The sequence below is a fragment of the Corylus avellana genome, chromosome ca1, assembly GCF_901000735.1.
Source record: "Corylus avellana chromosome ca1, CavTom2PMs-1.0".
In the NCBI taxonomy this organism is placed as follows: Eukaryota; Viridiplantae; Streptophyta; class Magnoliopsida; order Fagales; family Betulaceae; genus Corylus; species Corylus avellana.
In genome coordinates this window covers 6,358,031-6,373,609 of record NC_081541.1, presented here as the reverse complement: position 1 = coordinate 6,373,609, position 15,579 = coordinate 6,358,031, and the positions used below count along the sequence as shown (strand labels likewise).

Here is a 15,579-nt window from a genome sequence, read left to right as displayed (position 1 = left end):
AAGATGGAAAAAGTTTGGCCAAATGTCTTTATCAAGCCCGAAAAATGGTGACTGAATTAAGGTTACAAATTGGCCACCTGAGCCTGAAGCAGGCCTAGAATTAGGGAATGAGGATGCAGGACCAGAAGTTCAACCAATGAATTTGTCCACATGTTAAATGGGTCAAATTGAATTAAAACTTTCCTTAGAATTTCATGCACAATCTCTTTCCCAGATTCAAGACTTTGAGCTGGAAAGGTGTAATTTGGTGAAAATGATGCTTTCCTGTCAATAAATTTTGATTAGCATAAGAAAAGTAATCAATTCTTGTCATTTTCAGAGCAGTTTCTTGTCGTAGGCACGTAGCTTTAAGATTTTTTTGATTTTGTGGGGGATATCTAATTTTACTTTTTCACGACATTGCACTTATTTGCACATCACCCCCCCTCCCCCACTTAATTATCTCTTCAACCTTCCTTTTACTGTTTATTTTCTTTGTATTTAACTTTTTTAGTGGGTTCATCCATGACCAAATTCACTTTGGTTGAACTTACCAATAGAAATATCTGCATATAATATATATATATATATATATATATATATATATGGACCCAAGTTGGAATGTTGCAGAAATGTGGGCATATAAATTAGAGAAACATATAATAAGATAAATATAAAGCGAAATAATATAGAATAAAGGAAAAAGAGAAAGACACAGAAATTAAGGTGATTCGGCATATAGCTTACATCCGCACACTAAAACTTCAATAGACTACATATTTTCTTTATGTATGATTTGAGTATATAGTTCTATTTATAGAGCTTTGACATACTTTCAAATACAAAACAAATCCCTTGAATTAAGGGTAATTAATAAAAAATCAAATCAACAATAATTACAAATCAAATCCTCATTAATCAAAATGATTTATATCCTTAACATAAATTTCCCGACATAGTTTCTTTTTTATCTTTCTTTGTTTTCTATTTACTTGCTTTTGTATTGTGTATACCAACTATTTTTTGTTTTTAAGTGTTTGAGCATAATCTTTATTAATGAACAATTTAAGCACACCACTCAACAAAGATAACATCAACAATACAATAGAGAACTTCCTCAATGAAAACCCGTTTCTCGTTAAGAGATAGTGCTTCATTCGCAAGACAATAGGTCGTCTCATTAGCAATACGCTTAACATGATTAACTTTCTATTGCTGGAGACTACTGACGACCCCGTGAGCCTCCTCAGTTAGATGACCAACTATTAATCTCAAGTTTGCGTACAATGGGGCATCATGATTAAATTGAATTGAAATCATTTTATATGTTATATTTCATCACAAGTTTTTACAGAACATATCACTATTTTTTGTTTTTTCGTTTGATCTTTTAAATCATTTTCATAGAAGTCAGATTTATTTATTTATTTATTTATTTTAAATCCTTGACCAGAGTAGCGTGGAGCTTCTTCCATATCATAGCAAGCCTTTGTACAATAACTCCTATGAAAAGGAGAAGAGAAAAAGAGGTTAAGGGATATGGATTAGTGATTGATGATAAAGTTATTTAATTTGATTGGCTAACTAAATGGAGTAGGTGAAAAGAAGAAGTATTTAATTTTAAATAACTTTGTCCATGGGTAACCGTTGAAGTGAAAACGATGGATTAAGAAAGGTGTAATATTTAAATGTTCAAATCTTATCAAACAAGCAAACAACATCAATGGATGCTGATGATGTTATAAGAGATTTGATTAAACAAAAAAAAGATGTTATAAGAGATGGGTTAAGGTGAGCTTTTCATTTTCCTTTTCAATCTTTTTCTTGATTCGTTGATTTCTATGCTTTGAAGTTTGAACAACCTGCCGACACATTTTTTTTTTTTTTTAAGAAAAAAAATTAACTGCCGACACACAGTTAACCTGATTGGCTGGGCTTTTGGGCCGCTCTAAGCCTACCTTCGCACCTACTAGAAGAACAGGAACCATTAACGAATTGGGCCTCACTTTGGACAAAACTTAAAAGCTTTGTTTACATTAGTGAAGTGTTTATATGAGCTAATAAGGCAATGACACATGAACTATCATGTGAATTTATAAATCTATTTACCATTTATCAAGTTAATGATTAAATTTAATTTTAACTGTCACTGATATCAGTGTGTAAATTTTTTTTTCTTTTTTTTTTTTTAATAGGAACAATAAAATCAAGCATTTTCCTATTTACATGAAGGTCCTGTTTGGGATTGCGTTCGAAAAATAGAGCTTTTAAGTTAAAAAGAGCTTTTGAGTAAAAACTTTATTTTTAAGCTTTTGCCAAAGATACGTTTTGGTCATTTTTAAACTTTTTGTATTCTCAAAAGTGTTTTTAATTTTTTTACCAAATGAGTTTTTTTTTTTAAAACGGATTTTTTGAATGTTAAAAGCACTTTTAAGCCATTCAAACGCAATTTCAAACCGACCTGAATTGTTATAAGACTATATAAATCTACTGTTTTGATTAAAGTGGTTGACAAAATTGCATAGTCCAAACAGTTGCAGGGAATAAGTTTAAACAGTTTGTCAGATGTAGCAAAGTTGGGAACATCCCGCCCGCAGGCAATCTCGTCTCAGGCATTTCAGAAATAATTGGGAATCTGCACTTTTCTTCCTTCTACTACTTTGTCATTTCCCCGTACACGAGGAGTAAAGTTTCTTGTCTTTATAATTTCTTTTGCAATTTTATTACTTGGATTATAAGTAATTTAGACATTAATGTAAAATAATTAATATAGAGTTCACTTGTCCAAGCAATTTTTGGACTGCTCGTCCACTTGCTTGAATAGACGAGTCCCATAAGAGAAATGTTACACATTCCAAATGATGTGTTCCCATCCTATGAGTTTGTGACATACTTCTCAAAATAATAAATCTCATAAAATGGTGACACATCATTTAAGAGGAAAATTTGAGATGTATAGCACTCCTCGTCCCATAAATATTCTCTTATATTTTACTGTTGGAATTGCTAACAATTTAAACAACAAATGTATTGGAGATTTGGATCCAATGGATTCCTATTTGAAAGGTCTTATTTGTTTGATATGTAATGCTACGTTTCACACCTATTTTTCACCCACACTAACTAACATTATGTGTTTTAAGTGGCTTACAAGAGAGTTGTCTTATGCTCTTAAGTATTCTTTACCTACATACATGTGTTGGTTTCAAGTACAAATGCCCTTTCGTTAAAAGTCATTTGAGCTTTTCCTAGGAGGTCCAAATGCTCGATGTGAATACGATATGAAAGGAATCAGACATTGTACTTATGATTGTTATGACCTTAAACGCTTTTGCGTTTTTTTTTTAAGTGGTTGATATTGCAAGTCTTTCAAAACACGCCATATCAGTTACTATAATATGAGTATAATCAATAAGTGTAAAGAGTTTTATAATTTTTATTTGACCTTGCATTTGACAAACGTTAAATTAGTTATTTATTTCAAAATGATGGAAAATATCATATTAGATAACTATTATTCTACTATTGATCCACACCCCAACATATAAGATGTTAAATTTTTGTTTTAAATAAGAGATAGAGTAAAATTAGAAAATATCGGTTGTTCTAATTAATGTTATGTTAAATTAATATTTATCTTAAAATAAATAAAAAACTAAAAATTGATAAATCTAATTATATAGCTATTATTTTAACCAAAAATTTAACACCTAATTTCATGGTTTAAAATTACACATACCCCCACCCCTCTTTTCTAACCTCTTTTCATGTCATTTTCGGAGATGCATATGTTGGAATAAGTTTTTTTTTTTTTTTTTGGTTGAACAAATGCAAGACGTAATTTGTATGAAAACGTAATTTGTAATTTGACAATATTGTTTTACTTACGTACACATTGACTCAAAGACATCGCTATCGTGCAATATTCAGTCGTCCAGGATCTCAAGTGCGACATGAATGACGTTGCTTTCTGGTTTTCTAATCACGTGTTAATCACGAGTGGGCCCTCGAGTTAGGCTCACGAGTTATTCACTGGGCCCTTCAAAAAAAAAGAGAATAATCACGAGTGGGCATACTCAACTTGAGGCCACTGCTTTTTGGCCCACACATTATTGGGTCAATGGGGGGAGTAACATCCCAGATGCCATCTCGCTCAAACCTCGTGCAAAGAATCTTTCAAAAAATAAAAAAAAATAAAAAATAAAGCTGATTTTTTTGTTTTTAATAAATTTTTTTATCTATACTGAAACATTTTTAATAAAGTATGTTATTCTTTATCCTTCTCAATATTTGTGTAACACCAAAAAATAAAAGAAATCGAGTAAGTTAGAACTGTTAATTTTTGATACGATTCGTCAATTTAATAGTCGACATGAACCCAACACAAAATGATCGGGGTAAGATTGAGAGGTATGACCGATATAATTAAATAGATCGGTTTTGTTTTACTTTTCAAAACGAATTTGATGTTTTCGAAAATAGACAACACATATAATACCAACAGAATAAGAGATTCGCTATTTGATCCTTAATTTACTCACAAAATGTTTTTTTTTTTTGGGTTGTTTTCTTGGCGCCACCACAGATATCGGCCACCTTACTGTTCCGTAGACCATTGGAAATGCTATGGTGGTGGGGTTCTGATGGCGGTGCGACAGTGACGGAAGGGTAAAGAAAAAAAGAAGAGAGAGATGGCACTAGCAGCTTAGAAGAAGAAACAAATATGAAAAGAAGAATGAGTTACACAAAATACGGTTAGGAATTTTCCGGAGCTCTCCCCTCTCTCCTCTTACTGAAGAAAAACTTTCCTTCCTGGTAGCCATGGGGGAGGGAGCTACGGTTCCCTCCTTCCCTTCCTTTTTCCTTTTTTCTCCCCTGTCTATTTCAGATACTTTTTGCACCTCTTCGGAGGCTATAACCACCTCTTCGGAGGACTTACCCATCAGCCCATTCAGCCGCTCGATTTCAGCCTCCAACCGTTGTCCTTGGCCCCGGATTCGCTTCCTTTCTGAAGATTTTGGATTTGATTTCTTTAAAATTAGATCTAGCATTTTCAGGAAGCCATTTCCTCATACGCGCCCCTCCTCCGTGATCCTTGGTCCCTCCGCTTCCTGCCGGCGTCGACTGCGTCATCGTCCGGCCATCGCAAGACGGTACGTGGTCCCCATGTGCCCGAGAGTTGGTCTTACTCACGGGAGCGTGAACGCCACGTGCCGCCGAGCAGCGTCTTCCTCCACCCCTCCTCTCGGTTGTCGGCTGCTTCAGTCTCTGATGTTGCTGTTTTGTCTTTGTTTTTTCTTACTTTATGTATTATTCTGTCTGTATTTATTTCTTTCTATTATGGTGTGGCCGTCTATCGGTGTCCCATTTCTGGCCTTTTGCATTGCAGTTTCTGTTCTGCTTGCAAAGATTTCTTCGGATTTCTTTGTTTTGCCTTTTTTAGCAGCCCTTTGTGGCTGCATTGATACTTTTATAGGGCCGGGTCATTCTTTGACCCATTCTCTCTTGTTACCTTGCTTGGTTTTCAATTCTTGTTTCTGTTTTGCTATTAGGTTTGGTTGGGGCTGTTGTTTGGATTGGCCACCCTCCTTGTAATTCCTCATTTCCCTTATTTGCTTATAAAAAAAAAATTAAAAAAATAATAATAATAATAATAATAATGAAAAGAATGACTGGCGAAAGGTATTTTGTGTTTTTGCTCTTTAAAATGCTCCTATTTATATTGAGAGTAAAAAATCTGATTATCCCTTTTCTTTATTTATTTTTTTTATTTTTAGCAAAAAGGATAGGCCGAAGTAAATCAATTATAACTATCCTACCTGGGTGTGACACATAAGAGGGAATTCTCCATTGCGGAGATTCGAACCCACACCCTACTACATGCCTTAACCACTTGAAAACTTCCTTAAACCATTAAACTACCACCCTTGATGATCCTTGTATTATCTTTTAGTTAAAACAATTCATAGCTTCCCAAACACTTTTGTCTTCAAATATCTTTTATGGCCCAATCGTTGACCATTGTGGATAGAGAAAGAGTGCCCCTACTATGCGGATCTGCAAACAATGCCTTTTGCAGCATCCAATAGTTGACTGATACATCACCTTATTACACAAGTACACAATAAAACTAAAACACCTAATAAATTCTCTCTTCTTCTTCTCTCTGAAACTCTTCTCTTCTCTTCTTTTTTCATATTCGTCGATTTTTCCATTTACAGAATGGGTTGCGGCGCCATGGGTTTGGCGAATGCCCAGCAGCGTTCTGGGCGGGATGCTAGCCGATTTGGGCAGGTGTTTTGGGCGGCAGCGTTCCAGACCCACGCCTGGATGCTGACCAGCAGCGTTCTGGGTGTTCTAGGTTGGGCTGCAAACCCAAAGGAATTTCCTTAAAAGTTTGTTGCTCCTTAACTTCATACATCCTTCAGATTTCAACAAATCCAAAAGAATTTCCTTAAAATTTTGAATAACAACAGTGAGTGAGCAAAGATCCATTCGTTAAATCCAAAAATGACTATCACTACAAAGATAAAAAATGACCCACTAAATTTAATCTCTCAGTATCAAATAGAGGCAAGTCCAAGCAATAATCATTCAACAAAATTGAAAATACAGAGCTTGGGCAGTGGAACAAAAATTAGAAAAAAATAAAATAAAAAAATCGCAACAAACTCACCTTGCTGGAAGGAACAAACCAACAAAAAAAAATCTGCAGAATGCGATTGAGCGTTGGGCAGAGGCGACAGCGATTGGGCGAGGCTTTGAGCAGGGGCTGCAAAGGCTTGTGCATTGGGCTTGGGGAGGGGCGTGTCTTTAATTTGTTAAGTGTTTTTATTCCAGTGTTGGAGGTCCTATTCTATTAATTGTATCATCTTCTATTGGTTGCTGCAATACTTAGCTTTTGCAGATAGACCGCATAGCAGGTTTTCCCATAGAGAAAACCAAGAATTTTTGACGCAAACTCATGTGTCCAACAAAAAATGATGCATTGTGGATCCAGACAGAGCAAAACGAAATCACATATTTCTTAAAAGTACGTTATGATAAAAACAAAAGCATTTGCTTCTGCTGTCTTCTTTGATGATCGATAATAACACTAAAAGGAAAGCAACTACAAGGAAAAGGATAAAAAACAGTTTGATAAATTGAATTAACCATTACTACGACTACCACTATACAGAGCAATCGCAAAACGCTTTACATGGGCAAAATTTATCTTCCAATTTCTGCGAGCCACAAAAATCTATAACCTGCTCCCCAATAGCAGGTGGGGAATCTCAATATACCAAGGGATTCCAAGACTCTTTTTAACTTCAAACACCCAAAAACCTCTGCAAAATATATATATGCACACCCATCTTCTACTTTGGTGGACTGGTTAGGATTGGCAGCCACTAGAAGGAGTCTATATATTGGTTATAATGCCTCCTGTTGAACTCTAATAAGCTGCCGTAGGTTCGATCAGAGACGCCTACAAAAAGAGCTTCACTGTCTGGGCTAAAAGATACTCCAGCAATCTCCCCAAATAGATCAATCTCCTGCCCATGAAGATATCCAGACTCGGTGTCAAAGATATGCACGAAATCCGCTGGCTCAGCCATAGCCATAAACCGGCCATCAGAGCTGAACTTTAGACCTCTTATTGCCCCCATCCTTCCCTTTAGTACAGCTAAGGACTTGGACAGATTCCTTATGTCCCACAGCCTGCAGGTAGTGTCTTGGTTCCCAGTAGCCAAAATTCGTCCATCTGGGTGCCAAGCAGAGGCAAACGAATAGTCCAGATGCCCTTTGAGGTTCTCAATGACCTGCTTCAACTCAATATATCAGAACTTGTACATATATCTTACAAAGAACAAATTAAGTAAACAAGTAGCAACCAAAAACAGTGACTTACTTTTCCAGACTGAGCATCAGCAATCAAGCACTCAACATTGTCACCAAGAACTGCAAGCAACTTACCATCTGGGCTAACAGAGGCGTTCTGCATAGAGGACCATAAAAACGGGGTACAAGAATGTGAGAAGTAAGGTTAACGATTAACACCCAACTGTACAACATTGTTTCTGCAGATGGCACTCACATTTACAGACCAGTCGTAGGAGAAGAGGCTTAGTAAAGCAAAATTCTCAGCATCAAAAACCCTGACTTGAGCATCGTTGTTCGCAGTCATAACCCTCATTGAGCCACTGCAGATAGAAGGTTCAGTTGCAAGTCTGAACAGAGATGACAGATCTCAAGATTTGCTTTGTAAAGGAGTGACTTACTTGGGGTGACGGAAAACATCCACTGCATTGGTGATGGCATTCTCATCCGTTGTAACTTTTGTGCAGAATGCAACTCCAGGTTGATTCAAGTACTGGACCACCACATATAACAAGCAGTATAGATATTAGGAAATACACTTGCAATGGATTCAACATTCACAAAAGTGGGCCGGGCATTTAAGTCAAATCACATACCTTGCAAATTAGTTCCCCCTGAAATCCGCCAGCCACCAGTAAATTCTCCTTAACAGCCATGGTGCTTATCTGCACCCTTGAGAGTGACGGGGGCAACAATCCAGGACTTTTCTGCAATAGAGACAATTCGAATTATTTCAGACCCATATCAAGTGGAATGCTGAGCTACAAAAATCAAGCTCTATCTTGGTCCAAGAAGTGGCTAATCACCAGTGAAGGAACAATTGGTCTTGCAACATTGAGCACTTCTTTGCCCCTCCTCTGCAAAGAGGACCAATGCATCACTGAATAGTTCTGCATCAGGTATACATCATGCTTTGATGTCGCCCATAACAAATTCCTCAGCTGCACCACAAGAATCAGACACCATTGACACACCAATAAGAACACCCAGCATTAAAAGGAAGTACATTAACTTGACACAATCAAATAAAACAAACTTCATATATACATATATAGTAGCTCAGAGGTGCCACATATCCATATAAAGGTAAAAAATTGACCCATCCTTATGTAGATATTCCAGTTAATGTAAACACCTAAATCCATTTCAGTCCTTTATGTAGGGATCTTCTTCCCTTTTTTTTTTTTTGCTATATACGATATGCATCAACTAAATGGTACCCATATATTAGGTTCCTAGATTTAAAATCACCACTAGGTCTGCTATCTCCATACTGAATTTTAGGAACTCAAAACAAACTAGCTGCACTAGTATAAGTGACACTGTAACTATATGAAGAATATGACTTTGCAGACTGCAAGTAATGGTTGGACTTGGACAATTTAAGATATTTTCCAACACCATTGGAGCTTAGCAAGACAACGTTGCCAGTGCTCCCACAACATTTAATGTCTTCTTTGCCTTCCTCACAAGATATCCAAAGTTAAAAAAAAAAAAAAAAAAAAAAAAAAAAAAGTAAAATTTGTATGCGCATAAGACGCCTGGCTAGCCTGTCTATCTATACACAACATTTGGAACCTCATTTATCCTCACCATACAAGTTCGGAGAAAACAAGGATGGAACACGTGATTCATTTGACAGCTTGCTCCATACACTCTTTAAGTGAAAAAAAAAAAAGAAAAAAAAAAAGTCTGAGAAGATATACAAGTGAAAACAGTATATGTTTCTATTATGTAGTAAGCCAGTATGCAAAATTATTTGCAATGACTAGTGCTCATTTTTCACGTTAGTTTGGGAATTTGATAAGGTGGAATTACAAAGAAACGAATAAGATTCACAAAAAATGTTTCACCAATAAAGCTCACACATCCAATAAGGAAAGCAAGAACAGTAATATATGAACCCAGACAGAACAAGAAAGAAAAGGAAAACAGATATCTGAAGAAATAGCAGAAGGGCAACTGACTAAACAATTGTCACAAATTGCATTATCAAGAGTTAAAAGAAGAGAATTACAAACTAATCAATATAAGCTACATTCACTTGGTTACGAGAACATCAAAAATAATATAAGCCAACAGATCATGACAACAACGTGAACATGGAATTATGTAAGTCCATACAAGAGAAAGTTTTCAGTTATTTCAAGGCCTACAATGCATCTCATATTCTAAAACAATCCAGCATGAAGAGGTGCAAGATAGTCTAATTAGGCCCCTCATCACCAGGTGCATGAGAGGCCTCTAAATGCTCAGATATTTTCCTATCATACCATATAAACAACGCCGCGCCAGCTGCTCAGATAAAACTTCCACCCTGCTTTAAAGGCTGAAATAAAGAGAGAAATTGCAGTCCTAAATGCAAAAAGGGGTTAATTATATTTGATAGTCAACAGAACAAAATATTCACAGCCAAATATCACATGCAAAGATTATGAAACTAACCACATGCAACAGCCACCATCTAAAATTTACAGGAGAAGGGGATAATTGTTAACAATCACCTACCCAAGGCACACAGGTTTGGCAAAGCTACAGATTCGAATTATTGCAGTTCGACTTGAAGTGACAAACATACACCCATTGAACTACCAAGCATACAGAGGGTGAAACCAAAAAGTGGGAACTAATGTGAGCATACGTGAACCATACACAGTTGGACAGGTGCATATTTCCTCATTTCATTCTTAATTTATTTGGTTGTTCAATATTTCTTTCTTTGCAAGGAAACAGTTCTATTGCATAAAATTAAAATTGTATCCTTCTAGATACGTTTCTTTTACATAATATTTTATAATATAATTACTAACCACTTATATTATGAACTTTAAAAGATCTCTCTCATTGATAGCTAACACATCATGCTACGGATTGCCAAACAATGGTAGTATGTTGGTTTGTAACAAATCAACAATGTAAAACAAATCAATATTATAACAAACTGAATCTATGAAACAATAGAAAGTCCGTCAGCTGATACCAGAACTCAAACTATCAAATTTCAATATGACTGCTGATTAACAAGAATATAGCAATGAAGTCAGCAATGCTTCAAACATTGCAATGATGTGTGTTTGTGTGGGTGCAATGTTAAAAAACAAGATCTTTCCAACAAAAATGTTATCTTGTTCATAGCAATTCTTAAGTACACCTACATCAGCATCAGGTCAGGTTGCAATGCTTAAGAATGCCAAGTCATACCATGGTCATGATACATCCATATCCATAATTCAAGAGTGTACCTTCGACATATTGTATCTTATAATTTTATTTAGAATTGGTGAACAGTTAGCAAGAGCAAGTATAAAGTAAGCATCATTCGCGTATCTGCAAAAAAAGTATCCAGTAAATACAAACCCCATCTTGATGATATTAAGTGGGGCACAATAGCATAATTCGAAAACAATTTCAGTTAAAAACCAATGGTAAATATTCTATATTAATGCATTTCAAATATTTTCATTTGCCCCAATACAGGATTCTTCACAGAAATTCATTTAAATTTAAAGAGATCTCTTCTTCTTGTTTTCAATTAAGTTAAAATCTCTCTTTTTTCTTTGGACAAGTATAAAATTCAAAAATTATGTCCAAGAAAATCCTGTCACCAGTTTGGCCTGACAAATCTTGAGAACTTCTCAAACCATTTAGTTGCTAGTCAGTTAACTTCAGCATATCTCAACTGATACCAAGATCTGTACTAAAACCTAATGTAAGGAAACAACTGTAAACTCCATACCTTCCAATGCATGGTTGAGGCACAGAGCTATAATCACATATAAAAAGTACATGAAGGGTTATACAATATTCAAACCTGCAGGACTACTACTAATGATGTGTGTATAACTGAAAAGGGTATATTTAACGAGGACCCAAACTTTGAAAAAATGAAATTTATGTGATCAATGTGGACTATGGTTTGTATATAGAATAATATTAGCAAGGACATCAATGATGAGCAATAAAATAGAACCCTTGTCGAGGAAGTAGATATGTACATACTAATTTGAAAAGATTAGAATCGGAAAAATTAAAAGAAAAATGAAAAGTGCATACATAACATGACTATGGAGTTTAAAATTATGGAACATATACACCATAAAAGATGACTTTTATTATAGCAGTCTGTTTGTAAAACGCATACTTTAAATAGAAGAGAGAGGCAAAAAAAAAAAAAAACACAACACTACACTAAACATCAAAACTATCACATGCCTGGGAATCCAAAATAGCAGGAAACTAATTGTGACAACAAAGCATAAATCATTTGAAAGAAAGAAGAGAGCCATGAACAGAAGTCTCTACCTGAAAATGCACTATTGTTGATTTGACAAGCCTCGTATTGAACTGGAAGTCATAGAAGATCTTCCTCTTCTCTACTTGCAAGCAGTCCTGTTAACATAATATGTTTAGCAAAAAAAAAAAAAACGAAAGAAAGACGGAAGCATGCAACTTCAAACGTACAGAAACAGGAACAAATATGGATATGGCGTGCACTCCTAAGACTGAAAGACATTAGGGTCACGTTTGGTTTGCAAGAATAATCCCAGGAATAGCTATTCCATAGATTGTGCCACCATTACTTGGAATACACTAAAATGAAGAATAGTTATTCCTCTCCAACAGCTAAGTCATAATTATTCCCCCAAGAATGGAATAGCCCTAAAAACTATTTTCCCAAATTACCATGGGCATTTGTTGTTCTTGTTCACATGGTTGGGGCGTAGTCGGCCACCCTAGCAGAAGCTTTGTGAAGCCCCTTGGAGTCGGCACCGGGGTGGTGCAACCACCCTTGATTGCGCATAGGAGTACTCACAACCACCCCCAATAGCTCGAGGGTGGTTGTGGCGACCCCCGAGACTAAACCCAGAAGGGTGGAGAAACAAGAAAATCAAAGTAAAGATGTTTATAAAACGAAAATTTCTAACAAGTACAGAGGCCTTGGTTTACACAAAACAATATTAGCAAACAATCTAAACTTCAAGATAAAGCGTGGACCCGAAAGTTCTTGTGGTATTCAGAAAATTTTAACTTCATGATGACGATAACTATGTAAAATGGAAAGATAACTATGTAAAATGGGGTTAACTCTATCTTGACCCAATTCATCAAATTTTTCTTTTTATGAAATCGTCATTTTGAAGGTGCAAGAAACTACTGAATATCCAAATATTGGGGCAAATGAAAACCCATATGCCATAAGGTCTATTGATCCTGCAAACAAAGGCATCTATACCCCAGATCCATATTCCACCATAAGACAGATCAGGGTAGAAGTACTAATTACTAAAAGGAAACAGATTAAAAACAGCAACAAGTTTTTACAAAATCGACAAGAAAACTCGACCCTGTCATAAAATATCCATATAATAGAAATCAGTTCTCCAAAAAAGATATAAATGAATAACTATAAAATTAGTCTATTATTAAATATCAGACGCAACCTGTTCTCGAGTAATTAAAAAATAAACCCTCTAGGCTATGAGGGACCATGCGTCCCTGTAGAACAAAACCAAGAGCAAACAGTGTATAAAATAAACAACAAGAGGGCTGAAATCTAACAAAAAAACATAGTATTCCATGAAACTACCTTATCGAGCTCCTCCCGGGAGCGAGAGAGGTTCTCGTAGTTCTTGTATTGCTTCAATCGCCTCTCGCGGTAATTATCTCTGGAATAATTAAGCCTCTCCCACGGTATTCCTTGTATGTCTTTCCCATTCCTAGCTTCCACAGCAGAGGTATCCGTCTTTGGCTTGCTCTGAATATCAAAAACCCAATAATCTCCAAAGCTAATAATAATTCTCCAAAATGAAGAAAGGGAAATCATAGGAGGCATACCATTTCAAAGTCGTCTTCAAAGTCAGAGTCCGGCGATTCGAAATCGTTGTTCCTCTGAGGCTGGTTTTCAGCGAAAGGATCGTCGCCGTCTTCGAAACTGGCCATGTCGAAGTAGTCATCTACGACATATTCGAGGTCGTCATTTTGGAATTGCGCCATTAACCTACAATTGGAAAGCACTTCAGTCAATGAAAATATTCTTACAAGGTTCGAATACTCTAAAAGCATCAATCCTTCCAGAGAAATTATAACTACTCAATCTCTGGCGAGAGATTTAGAAAGAAACCCAACAAAAAAAAAAAGTTGAAATAATGGAAATTTTAGCACTAAATTTTGAATTTGACACCACAAACAGGTACGGAGTATTAACAATAAGCAATACAGAAAGAATTTAAAGAAACAAATTATTTCTTCCTTGAACCACTTCAATATTACGTCAGTTATATAGATAATTGAGATGCAAAATAAAAAATTAAACGAAGGAAAAGAAAATCCTCACTTTCAAAGCCAACTCAGGGCATTATACGGAAAATTACCTCCTAGGAGTTAGAGAAAGGTAAATCAGACTGAACCAGAGAACTTGGAAGCGAAGGATCAAAACAGAAGGTAATAGAATACAACTTTCTCGAGAAACAAACAAGAATCTCAAAAGAAAAAATCAAAGATATTGGAGTTCTTGGAAAACTAGCGAGGAATTGCGAGCCTCGATGCTCTACTTATGGAGAAGAAGATAGAGCGTGCGAGCGAGTTAACAGAGCGTGAGTGACCCGCTTGCTGGGACCCACAATAGCAGACCCACAATATTTTGTTTCGTTTTTTTAGACTTGGAATCAGTGGGCTCGGCTGTCGGGTCCCGCTCAACCGCCCGTTTCACCGGCTCGGCCGTTTTCTCTGCGTGTTCGCTGGCGGGACTGTAGCTTGAGAATTGTTAGTTTTTTTTTTTTTTTTTTTTTTTTTTTGAGAATTGTTAGTTAATTCTTGAAATAACCACTTTCACTAGGAGTTGAGATTTTCGGCTGCCTCAAGGGTCAGACATGACTTTTTTTTTTTTTTTTTAATTGGAGAAGAGAGATATTAAATTTAAAAAAAAAAAATTCTCAACAACAATAGAATTTTGTTAAGAGAAAGAGAGTCGTCCTACTATGCGGCTGTCTAGTAGGACATATATTAAAAAAATAATAATAAACAACAAAAAAAATTTGTTAAATTTTTATAAATTAATGTTTAATTTCTAATGCCTTAAAAATTTGTTTTTTATATTCAAAACTAAAATTTAGGGATGGAATGTTAACCATTTAGAGATTTGTATTACCTAAAAGGGATTCGATCATCCTAAATTTAGTGCTAATGCTTCAAATTTGGTGCTAATACCTTAAATTTAATGCTAATATTTTAAATTTGGATTTCCCTTTAATATCTCTCTTCTTCAATTTAAAAATAAAAAAATAAAAAAACATAATTGGCCATGTCAGATTTGGCAGACGTTGGGATGACCCCAAGCTGCCGAAAATCTCAACTTGAAAGAGAGAGAGAGAGAGGTAGCTATTGCCGCGGTCTGTTACTCGGTATGTTCGAAAATTAGTTCACCTGGTTTACCTAATTTGCAATTAACTTCAGCTAAATCACAATGACTAATTTTACATTTTTTTTTTCCCTTTTAAAAATGCATCTAAAAACTAATTCATTATAAATCTTAATTTAATAAATTAAATTAAAAATAACTTCTTGTAATTCTAGAGGAAAATTGGGGAAGTAGGAATGAAAAGTGTGTTTACCATATATTTGGTTAAGGAATTGCCTTTTTACTTGTCTTTTTGTTCAAAATACTCTCCATGCCCAAGGGCATTTTGGCATCTATTTTACCTGCGTTTTTACATTAAATTTTGTTTTTTCTTTAAAGGT

General features: G+C 35.5%; 2 protein-coding genes across 2 annotated transcripts in view; one reads left to right on the top strand and one right to left on the bottom strand.

Annotated features, from left to right (window-relative positions):
• Nucleotides 1-15,579, top strand: part of LOC132167437 (probable beta-D-xylosidase 7) — a 33,704-nt gene that overhangs the window by 1,863 nt on the left and 16,262 nt on the right. The window lies entirely within an intron of this gene.
• On the bottom strand, nucleotides 6,983-14,370 carry LOC132176119 (uncharacterized WD repeat-containing protein C2A9.03-like). The gene is made up of 10 exons (XM_059588250.1): nucleotides 14,214-14,370; nucleotides 13,678-13,840; nucleotides 13,430-13,597; nucleotides 12,145-12,231; nucleotides 8,649-8,783; nucleotides 8,439-8,549; nucleotides 8,244-8,335; nucleotides 8,060-8,165; nucleotides 7,874-7,960; nucleotides 6,983-7,784 (listed from the first exon to the last, which is right to left on the bottom strand). Exons 2-10 carry the CDS (start codon nucleotides 13,834-13,836, stop codon nucleotides 7,374-7,376), a joined length of 1,356 nt encoding a protein of 451 aa, XP_059444233.1. The 5' UTR covers nucleotides 13,837-13,840; nucleotides 14,214-14,370; the 3' UTR covers nucleotides 6,983-7,373.